The 13,863-nt window shown below is 41.6% G+C and overlaps 1 protein-coding gene across 2 annotated transcripts; it reads right to left on the bottom strand.

Annotated features, from left to right (window-relative positions):
- Positions 1-473: 473 nt before the first annotated feature.
- On the bottom strand, positions 474-12,929 carry LOC134583209 (uncharacterized). Of its 2 annotated transcripts, none has more exons than XM_063440052.1 (5): positions 12,829-12,929; positions 8,911-9,069; positions 3,957-4,115; positions 2,567-2,725; positions 474-720 (listed from the first exon to the last, which is right to left on the bottom strand). In XM_063440052.1, exons 1-5 carry the CDS (start codon positions 12,829-12,831, stop codon positions 556-558), a joined length of 645 nt encoding a protein of 214 aa, XP_063296122.1. In that variant the 5' UTR covers positions 12,832-12,929; the 3' UTR covers positions 474-555. The 2 variants fall into 2 exon arrangements, with proteins under 2 accessions (XP_063296122.1, XP_063296121.1); XM_063440051.1 differs by having other exon boundaries at positions 3,957-4,121; positions 12,829-12,927.
- Positions 12,930-13,863: the final 934 nt, after the last annotated feature.

The following is a 13,863-nucleotide window of genomic DNA, read 5'->3' as shown; positions in this document are numbered from 1 at the left end:
TACTCAGGAGATGGTGCTGAACACATATTGGGGTGTTTTTTGGCAGTGACCCTTGCCAGGTCCCTCTAGTTTTAGCCCTGCAGCTGAAAACAAAGCAGTTTCAGAGAAACTGCCAGGTTTCACTGAGCGTTAATCCAGCCTCTGTGGCCTCCCAATTCATGGTGTCTGGGGGTAGGCAGATAGCCACAGATAAAATATACAGGATTATTTTATAAAGTTAGAATTCACTTTGAATTCCACATTTAAGGTCAATATAGCCAGAACAAGACAATGGTCTAGTTCAGCTACTTTGACCTTGACATTTAAAGTTCACTTCGAATTCTAACTTTATCTTGTTCACAAAACTCTATCCAGCTTATACACTAAAAAGGTTTTGGCTAGTGGTAACTTCTAGTTATGTTTCGGAAGAGATTAAATAATTTGAGATTGCCATCAATACAGGATATCAAAAATAGACAATAAAAAAAAATAAGTGTCATTACAAATTACATTTTATTGAAAAACATTGTACATTTTCCCCTTTGCATCAAAAAAAAAAAAATATAGCTGATTTTTTTAGACCCTCTTCATATGCGCAATAAAAGAATCGTGACAAGCCACCATCATTCCGCCAATGAGATTCATAAACTCCTGGAAGTCAAGCTCTTTGTTACATTTCCCATCCACAGTTCCATCTACCGATTCCAGGAGTTTGCGGATAATGTTTGGGTCCTTCTGGTTCTAGGAGGTAAACAAATATAGATATATATTTTATTGCACCAAGTTTTGCTACTAGACCCCTTACCGCTATTTACCAAGACTACCCATCACTATCTTGCCAAACATGCTATGATTAAAGGAACACTAACAAATACAGTGCTCAAGGGCTCTTTTTTTTTTTTTTTTTTTTTAAGTCTTCAGTTCCCCCACTTATTCCCACTGTAAGTCCATTCCAAGGATCCCTGGTCCAAACCAATGCCTCTCAGATAATCACTGATGAGCTACTGCGCATGCATTGCAAAATCGCTGCACTCCAAATCGGATGCTTCTCAGTCTGATTGCACACTGTTGGCATGGCATAAGGGAAAGTATTCTGTCCAAGGGGGTTGGGGGTCTGAATTCACAGTTAAATTGTTTGGAAACATTTTATTAATGAAATAGGAGACAGTGCAGCATCAATAGGACAACATTAAAATCTTCTGTGCTTACAATGCACCACCTAGTGGACATATATTTTAGATCATGCTTGCTGTAATTTTTCTTTCGTTAGCCATTTTTCATGGCAGGGTTACAGTACATGTATAGTTCAGAAAAAGGAAACCGCAAAAAGCAAACAAACCCCCCCCCCACAAAACAGTCATCTCTTCATTACGTTTAATTGTTACCAGTATCGTCAATTATTTAAATCTCTCTACAGGCACCTCCAAATTACCCATGCTACCTCTTGTCTTAACTCCCCATTTTATCCTTTAGTGGCTACCAGACAGCCACTTCCTTACGCTTTGCATGACATCCAGAGTCTTCAAATCCCTAATAGGGGGGAGGGAGGCCTTATGTGTGTGCAGCACATTAGGCTACCCCTCAGTGCTGACATTGGAGGTGGTGGAAAGGGAGCCTGAGTAGAGCAAACGCAGCGCTGGAATAAGGGGAATGAATTCAATGGTTATTTAACCCCTTTGAGTGCCATGGGGTACAGAGGATCACAGGGAGGGCAATCTCACTCCTCCAATCTCTCCACAATCCCACAGCCTGGCCATTGTTTAGAGGAGAGAATCAGGCATATGCCAACTCAATACACTGCATTAGGTAAATTCCTTAATATAAACCCCACAATGCGGCTGCTTTGCTAGACAGCAAATTGAACTAGTAATTCTCGACCAGACAGGAACCAGAATTCCTTTGGAAAGAGCTCTCCCCCTGGCAGTACCATGCTACACATAGTAGCAGAGACTAAAATAAAAAGTATTTTATTCAAAATATGAAAACTGCCTGCCAACTATAAAAGAAGAAAGACATACCTAGAGAGGAGGTTCCCTTCATACTTCAACTCACACCAAGTGTTTTTCCACATTTGTAGCAGAGATACTGCACTATATTTCTGTTTTACTTTTCTCTCATTTCATATTTATCAACACCTGAGAATCCCTTAAAGCGCTGCTCCCTCCTATCTTATACATAGTTTTTTGGACCGAAATAGAGAGACTGTGGTCTGGGTTGTTTGAGCTTCCTTCAACACTCCACTATAAGCACTACAAACCTACAACCCCATGTCATTTGTTTAACTATTGCTGGTCTGACAGCTATGGCGAAGAAAACCCATAAGTTATTCCGCCATGGTTAGCCAGGAAACAAAAGTTTGCACATTTGTTAAAAGTTGGGAGGAACAAATATTTCCAGCTAGATCTGTTGAAAGGTTATTATATGCTGATCTATATGGCGCTGTGATCCCCAATAAACCACTAAGTTTGTGTGCAGTGATAGGTTTGTTATTAACCCCTTAAGGACCAAACTTCTGGAATAAAAGGGAATCATGACATGTTACACATGTCATGTGTCCTTAAGGGGTTAAAAGCAGGGAAATACTTACATCTGTGAAAGATTTGAGTTCTGCTTTCATGAAGGCCTCAAATTCTGTGTAGTTCATTTGACTGTTGTCTCCTTTCTTGCCTGCGTAGTGTTGGAATATCCGGATTATTTGTTCCATTGCCTTTTCCATATCAGTAGGGGGAGTTTTTGCAACTGGTTGCTAGAAAACAAAACAAAAAAAAAAACAGAAAGTTTGGGTTTAATCCAGCAGGGTGTCATTTTGACATTTTAAATTCACATTTTAAATTCAGTGTGTTCATTTAATCAAAAAGGTTGAGTGAATGAACCCCATTAATATTTATCAACCATCCAATGGAACACTGTCCTCCGCTAATGTATAATGGACTAGATTTTACAATCAAGGATATTTAAAATAAAAAAAATAAAAAAAAAAGTGAAAAAAGTTAAAATAAAATGCATCACAAGTTTTAATTCCAAATTGGCAAATTGAAAACATAGCAAACTTTGAAACCTTTCCCCAGTTTGGCAGTTTTGGCCCCAATTATTGTGTAGATTTCAAAGTGAAAAACTGATTTGTCAGTTCACAGTTACATGAAAAGCTGTTGAGAGATTTAAAGCACTATTCTTGTGTTACATATCTCTGGAACAGAATTATGGTTCCAGGTGGAGCAGGATGACAGGCCAGTTTGGAAATGTGGAGGATGCCATGTAAGATTTAAAAAGTAAGCCGGAGTGTTAAAACACGTCAAGCTACTTTAATGCACACTAGATGGACAGACAGGACAACCTCACTCACTGTCACAGTTGGAAGAGGCAGAAAGAGGGGTGAGCCAAGTCTTACCAATCCCGGGTGCATAAGATTTCAGTGACCTTTATAAATGTTAAATAAAGTGAATATCCAGAATTATAACTTAATCGGAATGGAGTTATGGTGCCAAGTGGCTTACCTTCAGGGAATTAAACCTTTTAAAATGACCAGTCGGAAGCTCCTTTATAAAACAGAATGATATATGCAAGTATTTTTTCTCAAGCGGTTTTTGTGGATAGGGAGCTACTAACTGGCTTAAAAAAAACATCAGCTGACTCAGCCAATGAGCATTGCTTGGTTAGAGGCTTCCCATTTCAAGATTTAAAGCCATGGAAAGACTGGCACAGCTCAACAGCGCTGAATTCAAGGCTTTGGGTTAAAACAAGAGAGAAGAGAGCAATAAAATTCCTGCACCATAAGCCTGCCTCCTTAGCCACACACCCTCACGCCAGAAATACTTCCTTATCAAATGTTTACATACAGCTTGGCCCTAGCAGCACTATCAAATGTATTACAGTTGTATGGGTGTCCAGAGTGTCCCTTTAATACATAAAAGCTGTTACAATAGGACAATCCATGTTTATTACAGGAAATTTAGTGACAAGACAGATTTAAAGTTTACCTTTTGTGAAGGGGGTGCCTTGAGTAAAGCTTCGTGACATGCCACCATCATCCCACCAATTAGATTGAAAAACTCCTGGAAGTTCAACTGGTTGTCTCTCTTTCCATCCACACCTCCGTCCACTGAAGCCATAATTTTTTCCAGAATTTTTGGGTCCTTCTGATTCTGATAAAAATAAATAAATTAAAAAACAAAACCCCCAAATATATAAAATAAACCACAATTTTATTAACCTGTTAAGGTGTGTGCCCGGACTCCCTGGGAGAAGCGCCTAACAGTCTAAAGCAGCTGGACGCTCTATCTGAAGCGTTCTGGTGGAGGCTGAGTGTTAAAAGATCCTCATCGTCTGGAGGCTGATAAAACACTTCCAAAAACACTCCAAAGTAGCCCACATTGCCAGAGGTACACCAAGGTGTGTGCACTTATTTTACTTTAGGGCCCCCACCCGTCGTTTAGGGGTGGGGGGCAATAGGGTTTTTTTGTTGTTTGTTTTTACAGTGAGCAGCCACAGGCTGCTCACTGCTTACTAGACATGCCCCTACTCGCAGTATAGCGAGTAGGGGCATATTATTTACTAATACCAAGTAATCTTTACTTAGTATTAGTAAATTTGGCTGAAAGACCAATTTAGGTCTTTCAGCCTTTTAGTAGATAGCTCCCTGATACAGTGGGAATTAGGGAGTTATCTACTAAGCATCTGCAAGATGCAGCCACAGCAATGAATAGGATCGGAGTTTCATGCATTCGAATGAAATTCCGATCTGAACAAAGTGCCGAATTGCGTTCTAAAACAAACGAACATACTGTTCTCATTCAGTTAGAACGCAATTCGGCAGTTTCGTCTAAAATGACAGGAAGCATCGCAGGAACACAGAGGAAAGGTAAGGATTATGGGAATATTGCTCGGACCAGCGGAAATGAAGCACACTTTGCTCCTCCGCTGGTCTGAGCTGGTCAAGCGGAGGAATCCTCCATAAGACAAAGAGTCCCTACTTTGTCTTATGATTTTAAAGAAAACTAAAGAAGACAGGAAGAAATGAATAACAGATCCCGAGACAGGGGGAGAAGAGGAAGAGATTGAGGAAAGGTAAGTTCAGCATGACAGTGCCGCTTTAATTCCAATCCTAAAAGTCTTTCCTCTGATAATATCAATCCTAATATTAGCAAAGGGAATTTGAAGCTAAAACAGAGTGGTATGTTGCTGCCATCTACTGGCCATTTTCAGTATGATAGCTTTATATCCAACATTGAATATAGAATGCCCAATGCATTGCAATCAATGCTGGGCCACTGAACCAAATGCCATTTAAGCATGGAGGGAGTACCTCAAGGATCTGTTGAGGGATTGGGTATCAAAAGATACTGGAAGTTCCTTGGTACCAGCAGGGATTTAACCCCTGCTGGTACTTTTACTGCATGATAGTGTATGTTGTAACTGGGCGTTAAAACCGTACACAATGGCATAGACCATCATGTGGTCCGTAAGTGGTTAAAGGGACACACCAGGCACCAAAACAACTTCATCTAATGGAAGTTATGGTGCCAGTCTTACCTCAAGGGTTGAACCATTCTCAAACGATTTAACCCCAAAATTGCCTTCAGGGGCGATGTCCACTCCCCCCACAAAATGGCAACCGGCTTCTGAATTCTTCAATTTCACGAAGTGTCGAATGCTACCAGGCAGGGGCACTGTTGATTGGATAAGAGCGGCCAGCTGAATATTCAGAAACCGTATGCTGCCTTGGCGGGAATAGATAGATATCACTGCTGAAGCAACTTTAGGGTTAAACCATTAGAGAGCAGTTTAATCCTGTGAGGCAAGGGTGACTCCAGGAGCCTAGTGGAGGTACAAGATTTACCAGGAGAGAAAGATTCACTGGAATGGCGAGTCAGGAAACAAGAAGGGGGGTTGGAGGAGGTCAGAGGATCTCTTCTGACCACCGATAAGATTGGAATATATATATATATATATATATATATATATATATATATATATATATATATATATATATATATATATATATATATATATATATATATATATATATATATATATATATATATATATATATATATATATATATATATATATATATATATATAATTTTTTTATTTTTTTTTTATTTTTTTTTAAACTGCAAAAAAAAACCAAAAAACTATATATAAACAAGTAGCCTTTTTAGTTCACACACAGACATGCAAAGTTTTTATGGCCGTTATTTTATCTCATCCATATAATCATTGTGTTAATGTGACCATTACAACTCGGATTATTCGGGAAGATGTGTAAAGCTAGAAACATGAATATCATTTATATTAGCTTATGCTTTAAACTGAATTATGACTGATACAAAGGATAATGAATAAAGACTTTAAAGTGACATTGTATGCAGGGCCGGACTGGGAACTAAAATCAGCCCTTGAAAAAAAATTCTATACCAGCCCAATAATGCATCGTGCCAGCATAGTGTGCCAATACGTGCTCATTACATATTAATTACATTTGTGTGTATTATGCATACCGTGTTTCCCCGAAAATACAACCTACCCCGAAAATAAGCCCTAGCTGAATTTTCGGGGTGGGCTGCAATATAAGCCCTACCCCGAAAATAAGACCTAGGCATTGCACCTTTGCGGCCCGGCGGGACTTCCTTCTTCTATGAGGAGGAGGGGAGGAGGAGCGTTGCAGGCCGCGGCATCGCGCAACGTGATGACGACGCGCACAGCGCCGTCAGTCTGCCTTCACGGATCTTCAGCGGAAGGATCCATTTCCGGGCGGTGAGGCACCCAGTGGTCTGACTCGGCGGGCAAGGAAGGCATCTTTAAAATGTGAGTAGATATTTTATGTCTGGGACTGAATTAAAGGGGGCAGTGAATTAATTAAAGGGGGCAGTGAATTAATTAAAGGGGGCAGTGAATTAATTAAAGGGGGCAGTGAATTAATTAAAGGGGGCAGTGAATTAATTAAAGGGGGCAGTGAATTAATTAAAGGGGGCAGTGAATTAATTAAATGGGGCAGTGAATTAATTAAATGGGGCAGTGAATTAATTAAATGGGGCAGTGAATTAATTAAAGGGGGCAGTGAATTAATTAAAGGGGGCAGTGATTAATTAAATTAGAGGGGGTGGATTAATTAAAGGGGGGGTTCAATGTACATACCTATAAATAAATAAGCCCTACCCTGAAAATAAGCCCTAGTGTGTTTTTTGTGACTAAAATTAATTGAAGACCCGGTCTTATTTTCGGAGAAACTGTATATAACTATATGTGTAAATATTATAGGCATAATTATATGTTACACACACACACTACGGTCAGGATCACATCAATTTACGTCTATTACCTTTACTTCATTTAGTGTATCTTGTCTCCAATGGTCTCCTTTTTTTCCTCTTACAGCGACCCTTGTGCATCTTTTACTTCATCCCAGTCCCTGTGTGTTTCTTTTTACCCTTCTCCAGCCTTTGTATTTCTTTCCCCCAGCCCCTTTTGTGTTGTTCTGAGCCCCAGCCCCTTTGTCTCTTTCTCCCTTTCCAAATCTCATCTGTTTGTCTCTTTCTAACTCCAGACTCTGTATGCCTCTCTTCTCCCAGCCACTCTTTTTCCCCAGCCCAGCCTCCCACAAATCTTGTGTCACTTTGTTCCCCTTCCCTACTTTATGTCTTTGTCCCCCCAAACCTGTTTCTCTTCCCCATCTCCTCCCTGTGTCTCTCTCTTACCCCTCTGTCTCTTTGTACCCCCATCTCCTGTGTCTCTCTATTACCCCATCTGTCTGTGTCCCCCCTTCTCCTGTCTCTATTACCCCTCTCTTTGTGCCCCCAACCCCTATGTCTCTCTATTACCCCTCTCTTTGTCCCCCCCATCCCTTATCTCTCTATTACCCCATCTGTCTAAGTGTCCCCCCTTGCCCTATGTCTCTATTACCCCTCTGTCTTTGTCCGCCCCCTCCCCAACCTGGTGTCTTTCTATTACTCCTCAGTCTCTGTGTCCCCCCTTCCCCTCTATTTGTCCCCCCCCCCCTTCCCCTCTATTTGTCCCTTCAGACCTTGTTACAGGAGGACTGAGGGAGGGGGCGGAGCTAACTACCATGCTCCCTCGCGGTTCCGATAATTCCCAGCTCAGCCACATCATAGAGTAGTGATTACTCTATGATGTGGCTGAGCTGGGAATTATGGGAACCGCGAGGGAGCTTTGGTAGTTAGCTCCGCCCCCTCCCTCAGTCCTCCTGTGCTGACAGCTATGCTGCTGTCAGTATCAGTGAGTGTGCTGGACTGGTTAGGCAGCCGCCCGGCACACTCACTGATACTGATCTCAGCATAGCTGTCAGCACGGGAGATGGGGCCGCCGGCTGCAAGGTGAGTAATCACCTCAGAGTGTGCCGCCGGACCGGCCACCCGGCGGCACTGACATGCGGCCGGAGGCCGCAATTTTATTAAAATATAGAGAGCAGGGCCCCCTGTCTCTCTCCAGCCCCCCAGGTGCCGCGGCCCACCGGGAAATTTCCCGGTATCCCGGTGGGCCAGTCCGGCCCTGATTATATGCACTATAGCTGCAGTCTCTGTCTCGAGTCCCCTGGTGCAATACTTCCATTCAGTGTTAATCCGGCTTTAATGCTAAACAGGAGTCCCCAGCAGCCAATCCCCTATGTAACATTTGTACCAATCACAAAGTAGTAGCAAGGAGTGGCTGTGATTGGCCGAGTGTGTCAGCTGATTACTTTTAGCTTAACAGCGCTCACTAGTGATATGAAATGGTAGGTCTAAAAATCAAAAATCTATTGTTAAAATTCTGAATAGGAGGCACAGTGCCAGGGGACACAAAGCAGTATAATCTGTTCAATAAGATTACATATTTTAGCACCTATGGTGCCCCTTTAACAATAAAAATAAATAAATGGTAGTCTCAAAACGACACAAACCATACCAGCTATTTCTACTGGAATGGACGCACTCACCGCTGTGAAGGAATTAAGCTCTGATTTCATGAAGGTCTCAAACTCTTTGAAACTCATGGTGGCTTTGTCTCCATCCCTTCCAGCATAACGGTTGAATATCACGATAGTCTCCTCCATGGTCCGTTCCATGTCTGTGGGAGGGGTCTTGTTCATATGAGCCTGTGTACCAAGAACAAAACAAAACAAAAAAAAAAACTGCATTTAAAAAACAAAAACCCTCATATTAGTAGTTATTCTTCTGCACAAATGTATCCGCTGAATACATCCCTGGCAACTCCAAAAGCGGTTGTGAATCTAACTGCATGCCATTCACAACAGGGGTGCACTGATTAAACCCTTAAGGACCAAACTTCTGGAATAAAAGGGAATCATGACATGTCACACATGTCATGTGTCCTTAAGGGGTTAAACTAGTTAGAAGCTAGAATTGTGGAGTATCACAAGCCCCGTATATTAGGAGCTTAAAAGGCAAAGCTGTATTCATGGCAATATCGTGATCTGTGTACCTACAGTGTCCCTTTAACCTTTCTCAAACTGATATATACACGACAGACTGGTACACTCTAGTACACCATATATAGATACACTTCCCTTTTGCAGACAGCTCGTTTCTTTGCTTTCTGGAAAATACTCTGTATGGTGGAAGATTTGTTATGCATTTCCTTTCCAGTGTAGATACTGAAAAGGCTTGGACCATTGCTGGGCTAGGAGGACAGATTTGGGAACAACTGCTGTAGACTGTCTGGACCACCAAGATCTGCCCAATGGTAGATGCTATTGAGAGACGTGTATTGAGATGGTTGTCAGAGAAGAAATGCAATATTCGCACAATCCGCAAAAGCAAACCTTTACCAGCATAGGCCGCCATGTTATTTTGGGGACACCTGGCATTTTATGTTCTGTATAAACACCGTAAATAAATTGCAAGCTCATATAGACCAGTCAAAATCTCTCCACGTTTATCAAGATATTGCCAAAATTCACCCCATTTAATTTCAAGCTTCAACAGGAATACACTTTCTGGATTGTGAGCACTGGCTGGGCTTGGCCATATCACTGCTTAAATACATTTCTAACATACTAGTCTAGGCAAGTGCCTTGAGGTCAGTAAGTTATGTTATCTGGGCTCCCCAATCTTGCTTAGACACAAACATGCTTCCTTTCTCTCTCCTAGCAACAACTGTACACACCTGAATCACTCAGGAAACATTGAGAAGCCCTAAATACATAGGAACAAACTTGTAGACACTTGCCTGTCTTGCAAACATTACAAGAGGGAGTGGGTCTACCAGCCAATTTTCAGACATTTCCTGGGCAATGACAAGAGGCGAATCTTGGGTGGGATCCACATCATGAACTGATCACACAATGGATCCCCTTTAACAAAAAGCATTTAACAATGCAAGAAACTGCCCTGCTTTTACCAAGGCCTAACAGACAAATCCATTTACACATTTTCAGCTGTGCAAATGTTCGATACATAACCTTTTCCAGAAAAAACAATAAAAAAAAAATAAAATAAGGAAAGGCTGTTTGTAGGTAAATCTCAAGACATTTAAAGAGGAGTTGCTGCAAGTCTAAAATGTGCTATATTTTAATTTGCACGGGCTGGCGGGGGTATACACACACACACACACACAATAAAATGGATATCAAAGCTATTGCTTGCCCAAAGTAATGAAACAGGCAGAACATGTAGAAGTCTGACACACCTTTGAGTTTACAGACAATGAACACTGTACAGTCTTCCTTATTCCTCCCAACGGCCAAATAGGAGGTAACACTGGACCTGCCCCAAATCTCCATGTTCCCTGAGGGAGAATCATGTCAGCGGGTTAACTGGGGTTTATCCAAATCCCTGCCTTAAATCACAAGGCCTTGTGAAATATAAAAGGAATGAAGCCAAAGCCATTTTTTGAACAGAATGCCTCAGTGGGCCTGAACTATGTACATAACCAGGCTTACTCAGCCATCTGGCATGCAGTGGTTGCATGCCTGACCCAACCTCTTTTTCCGGTTGATTTGATTTAGAGAAATTTGTTTTTTTTCCTGCTCTGGTGCAGGGGTACAGAGGCATGTTAGAATACAGTACAGTTTAATATTGGGCTGGTGGGTAAGAAAAAAAGCAAAAAATTACAACTCCCATGATGCTTTACCACCACTAGGGCAAAAGAGTATTGTGAGCTTTGTAGTTTTAAAACAGCTTGGGCATTTACCATTTGACCAACCCAGGTTTAATAAATACAGTTTGTGGAATCTATTTTAATGCAAATGCCTCGTCATACAACAAAGACAGAACAGGAATTAGTCACAGGAAGCTGACACATACACAAAAAATAACAGAACCACCAACATAGCAATAGATATGTACCAAGGCCAGAGAGGACAATTCTAACCAAGTCTGCGGTGTGATATTGTAACGTAAGGTGGTCAGTCGATAGATCAGAGGGTTAATAGGTATAGAGAGCTCATTATGTACTAGGCCTCTAACTAAAGGGGTCATCTGGCCCCCAGTTTTTCACAATAGAAAGAAAATCGTCAGATTGTAAAAAAACGGTCGCCAACCACAGATACAGCAACGGATTTATTCACTAAACTGCACAGAGTTAAAATGCAGAAAGAAACATTTAGGGCAAAATAATGGATTTGGAAAAATTCTCCAACTTGGCTGGTTTAGACTCAATTTTACAGTTTCAGTTCGCTAGAAATCGAGTTTAGTGATTAAACCAGCTATATTTCTGTAGAGAGTGTGTGGGAAGGAGGATATTTTGCCTGGAAAGATGGACTTGTATACACCATGGGGGAGGTTTCAGTGACTATGGTACTAGAAGTATGTGGGTATGGAAGCAGGAGGGGTGCCGGTGAGAAACCAGTATACTCAGGGAAGAAAGCATATACCTAACACATAGCTCTGTGAAATACTTTAACCCCTTAAGGACACATGACATGTCACGATTCCCTTTTATTCCAGAAGTTTGGTCCTTAAGGGGTTAATTTAACAATTCAAACCCAAATTGGAGATTGCATTGTGCATGCACACAGCGCTCCGCGATCTCCAGGTGGAACGTCACGCAATTGGTGCGTGCATTCCACCACCAGGACCTCCTAGCCTGCGCGTGTTGCACATCTTTGGGGCACGGAGGGTCGCCGGTACTCCCCAGGAAAAATAAATAAATCTGACACTGGACCCCAAGAGGTAAAATTAAATTTGTTGGATATATTCTGACATAGAACCGCAAAGGGTTAATTAAAGCTTTCAGGTGCCTGCAGATCCTATAGGGATCAAGTTAGGCAGCTTTGATCTTGACAATAAAACACTAAGAACCGGATACTGTTCTTTATACCCAGTTAAACAATATGGGCTACATCAACTTATAGTTTTTAGATCCCCCCACCTTTTGTTGGAAACATCACTTCTAAATGCTCATTAAAAGGCAAACACACTAAGAGCTACTCCGTATATAGCATTCACATGCTGCAGAAGGAGTTAGCCTAATTCGAGCATGTTCATTTAGGAACCCTATGGGATAAATACATAGATTTCCTTTCTGCAATATATTAAAAGGATATATAGTACAGGGCTGTTAACATGTTTCGGTGATGGAAGATGCAGAACCCCGAAGGCTAAACCCAGGCCCTTTCATCTACACCAAAGTCTAAAAGGAATAGTTATAAACAGGCATAGGGGGCCACATCTACTATCTCAGTTCGTCACCATTTAAAAATACCCCCTAGGTTAAGTTTTACCAAGTCTTTTTGATACCCCACCCCTTCTTTCATTTAACTGCACCCCTGCACCCCCACACAGCGAACAGGTGAGAACACCCTTACAGGAGTAAACTCTGTAATCTGTGACATAAATAATACAGGACAGTGAGAATCAGGCAATGGCTGCTTCTACCCAGGACAAAGACTTACCATGGTGGGGCAGGTAGGTAGGTAGTGTCACACAGACTGGGGCTATAGAAGAAAGTGAGGTATTTGCTCAGAGCTGGAAGAGATGTAATTTGAAGAGTTTAGAGCCGCACCCAACAGACAATCAGCCAACTCCCTCCCCAAATTTTACATTCCTGCCTCCTAGCTCCTGACTCTGTAACTACTTCTCATCTCAAAAGAATTAAGCTTCAACATTCTGTACTTTTGAGAGCAACCAGCATTGAGGAATGGTAGTAACTTAGTCTGCAGACATAATTAATCTCGTTACTGATTAGCCTGTAGCTTTAGAACACGTACCTCCTCTGCTCTGGCACTCAAAGTGTTAATTAAAGGAAGTTAAAGTGACAGTGATGTTGTTTATTACCACGGTGTACCTTTGAACATAGCCTGAACAGCTGTAACATAGCTGCCACGTTTGTGCTGATGCAGTTTCATATAAAACCCTCCAAGTGTTACGTTTTTGTATCATTTACTTGTGTTTGAAAAGCTCAACTTTTATACTGTCTGATAAGTCATATCTGATTTGCTATAAACAATTTAAAGGGACACTATAATCACCAGACTGCTTCATCTCATTGAAGTTGTTTGGGTGTAGTGTCCCAATCCCATGTAGTCCTGCAATGTAAATCATTTTTTTGAGAAACTGCAATAATTACATTGCAGGACTAAGACCACCTCTAGTGGCTGTAAAAAACTGAAGCACCTATGAGGAGAGCCTAATGTGCGGACCATTGAGGAACATTGGTGTTGTTATCAGGTAAGTGCCAAAAAAAGGTTTTTAGCTCTTTAGATGGGGTGGGGGAGGTAACCAGGGAGGGAATACCAGAAGGCAATATAGTGTTAGGAATACAGATTTGTATTCCTAACACTATAGAATCCCTGCAATGTCATTAAAAACCAACCATTCGGACCGCGAGCGAGAGCAGTCGCCATCTCACGGAGCTCCGTGGGTCCTAGCCGAAGAAAGCTTGAATTTGAGGGATTAAACCCTTCGCCCTACCTGCAACAGGCTGTTAA

Source organism: Pelobates fuscus, chromosome 13 (genome assembly GCF_036172605.1).
Source record: "Pelobates fuscus isolate aPelFus1 chromosome 13, aPelFus1.pri, whole genome shotgun sequence".
Taxonomy (NCBI): Eukaryota; Metazoa; Chordata; class Amphibia; order Anura; family Pelobatidae; genus Pelobates; species Pelobates fuscus.
This window is presented reverse-complemented; position numbering and strand designations above follow the sequence as displayed.

Excerpts from the sequence above, each read along its gene's own strand:
- LOC134583209 (XM_063440051.1), bottom strand. Across the intron at positions 4,122-8,910 it reads AGCTTAATTCCTTCACAGCG|AATCAGAAGGACCCAAAAAT; the intron begins GTGAGTGCGTCC and ends TATTTTTATCAG. Across the intron at positions 2,726-3,956 it reads AGGCACCCCCTTCACAAAAG|CAACCAGTTGCAAAAACTCC; the intron begins GTAAACTTTAAA and ends TTTGTTTTCTAG.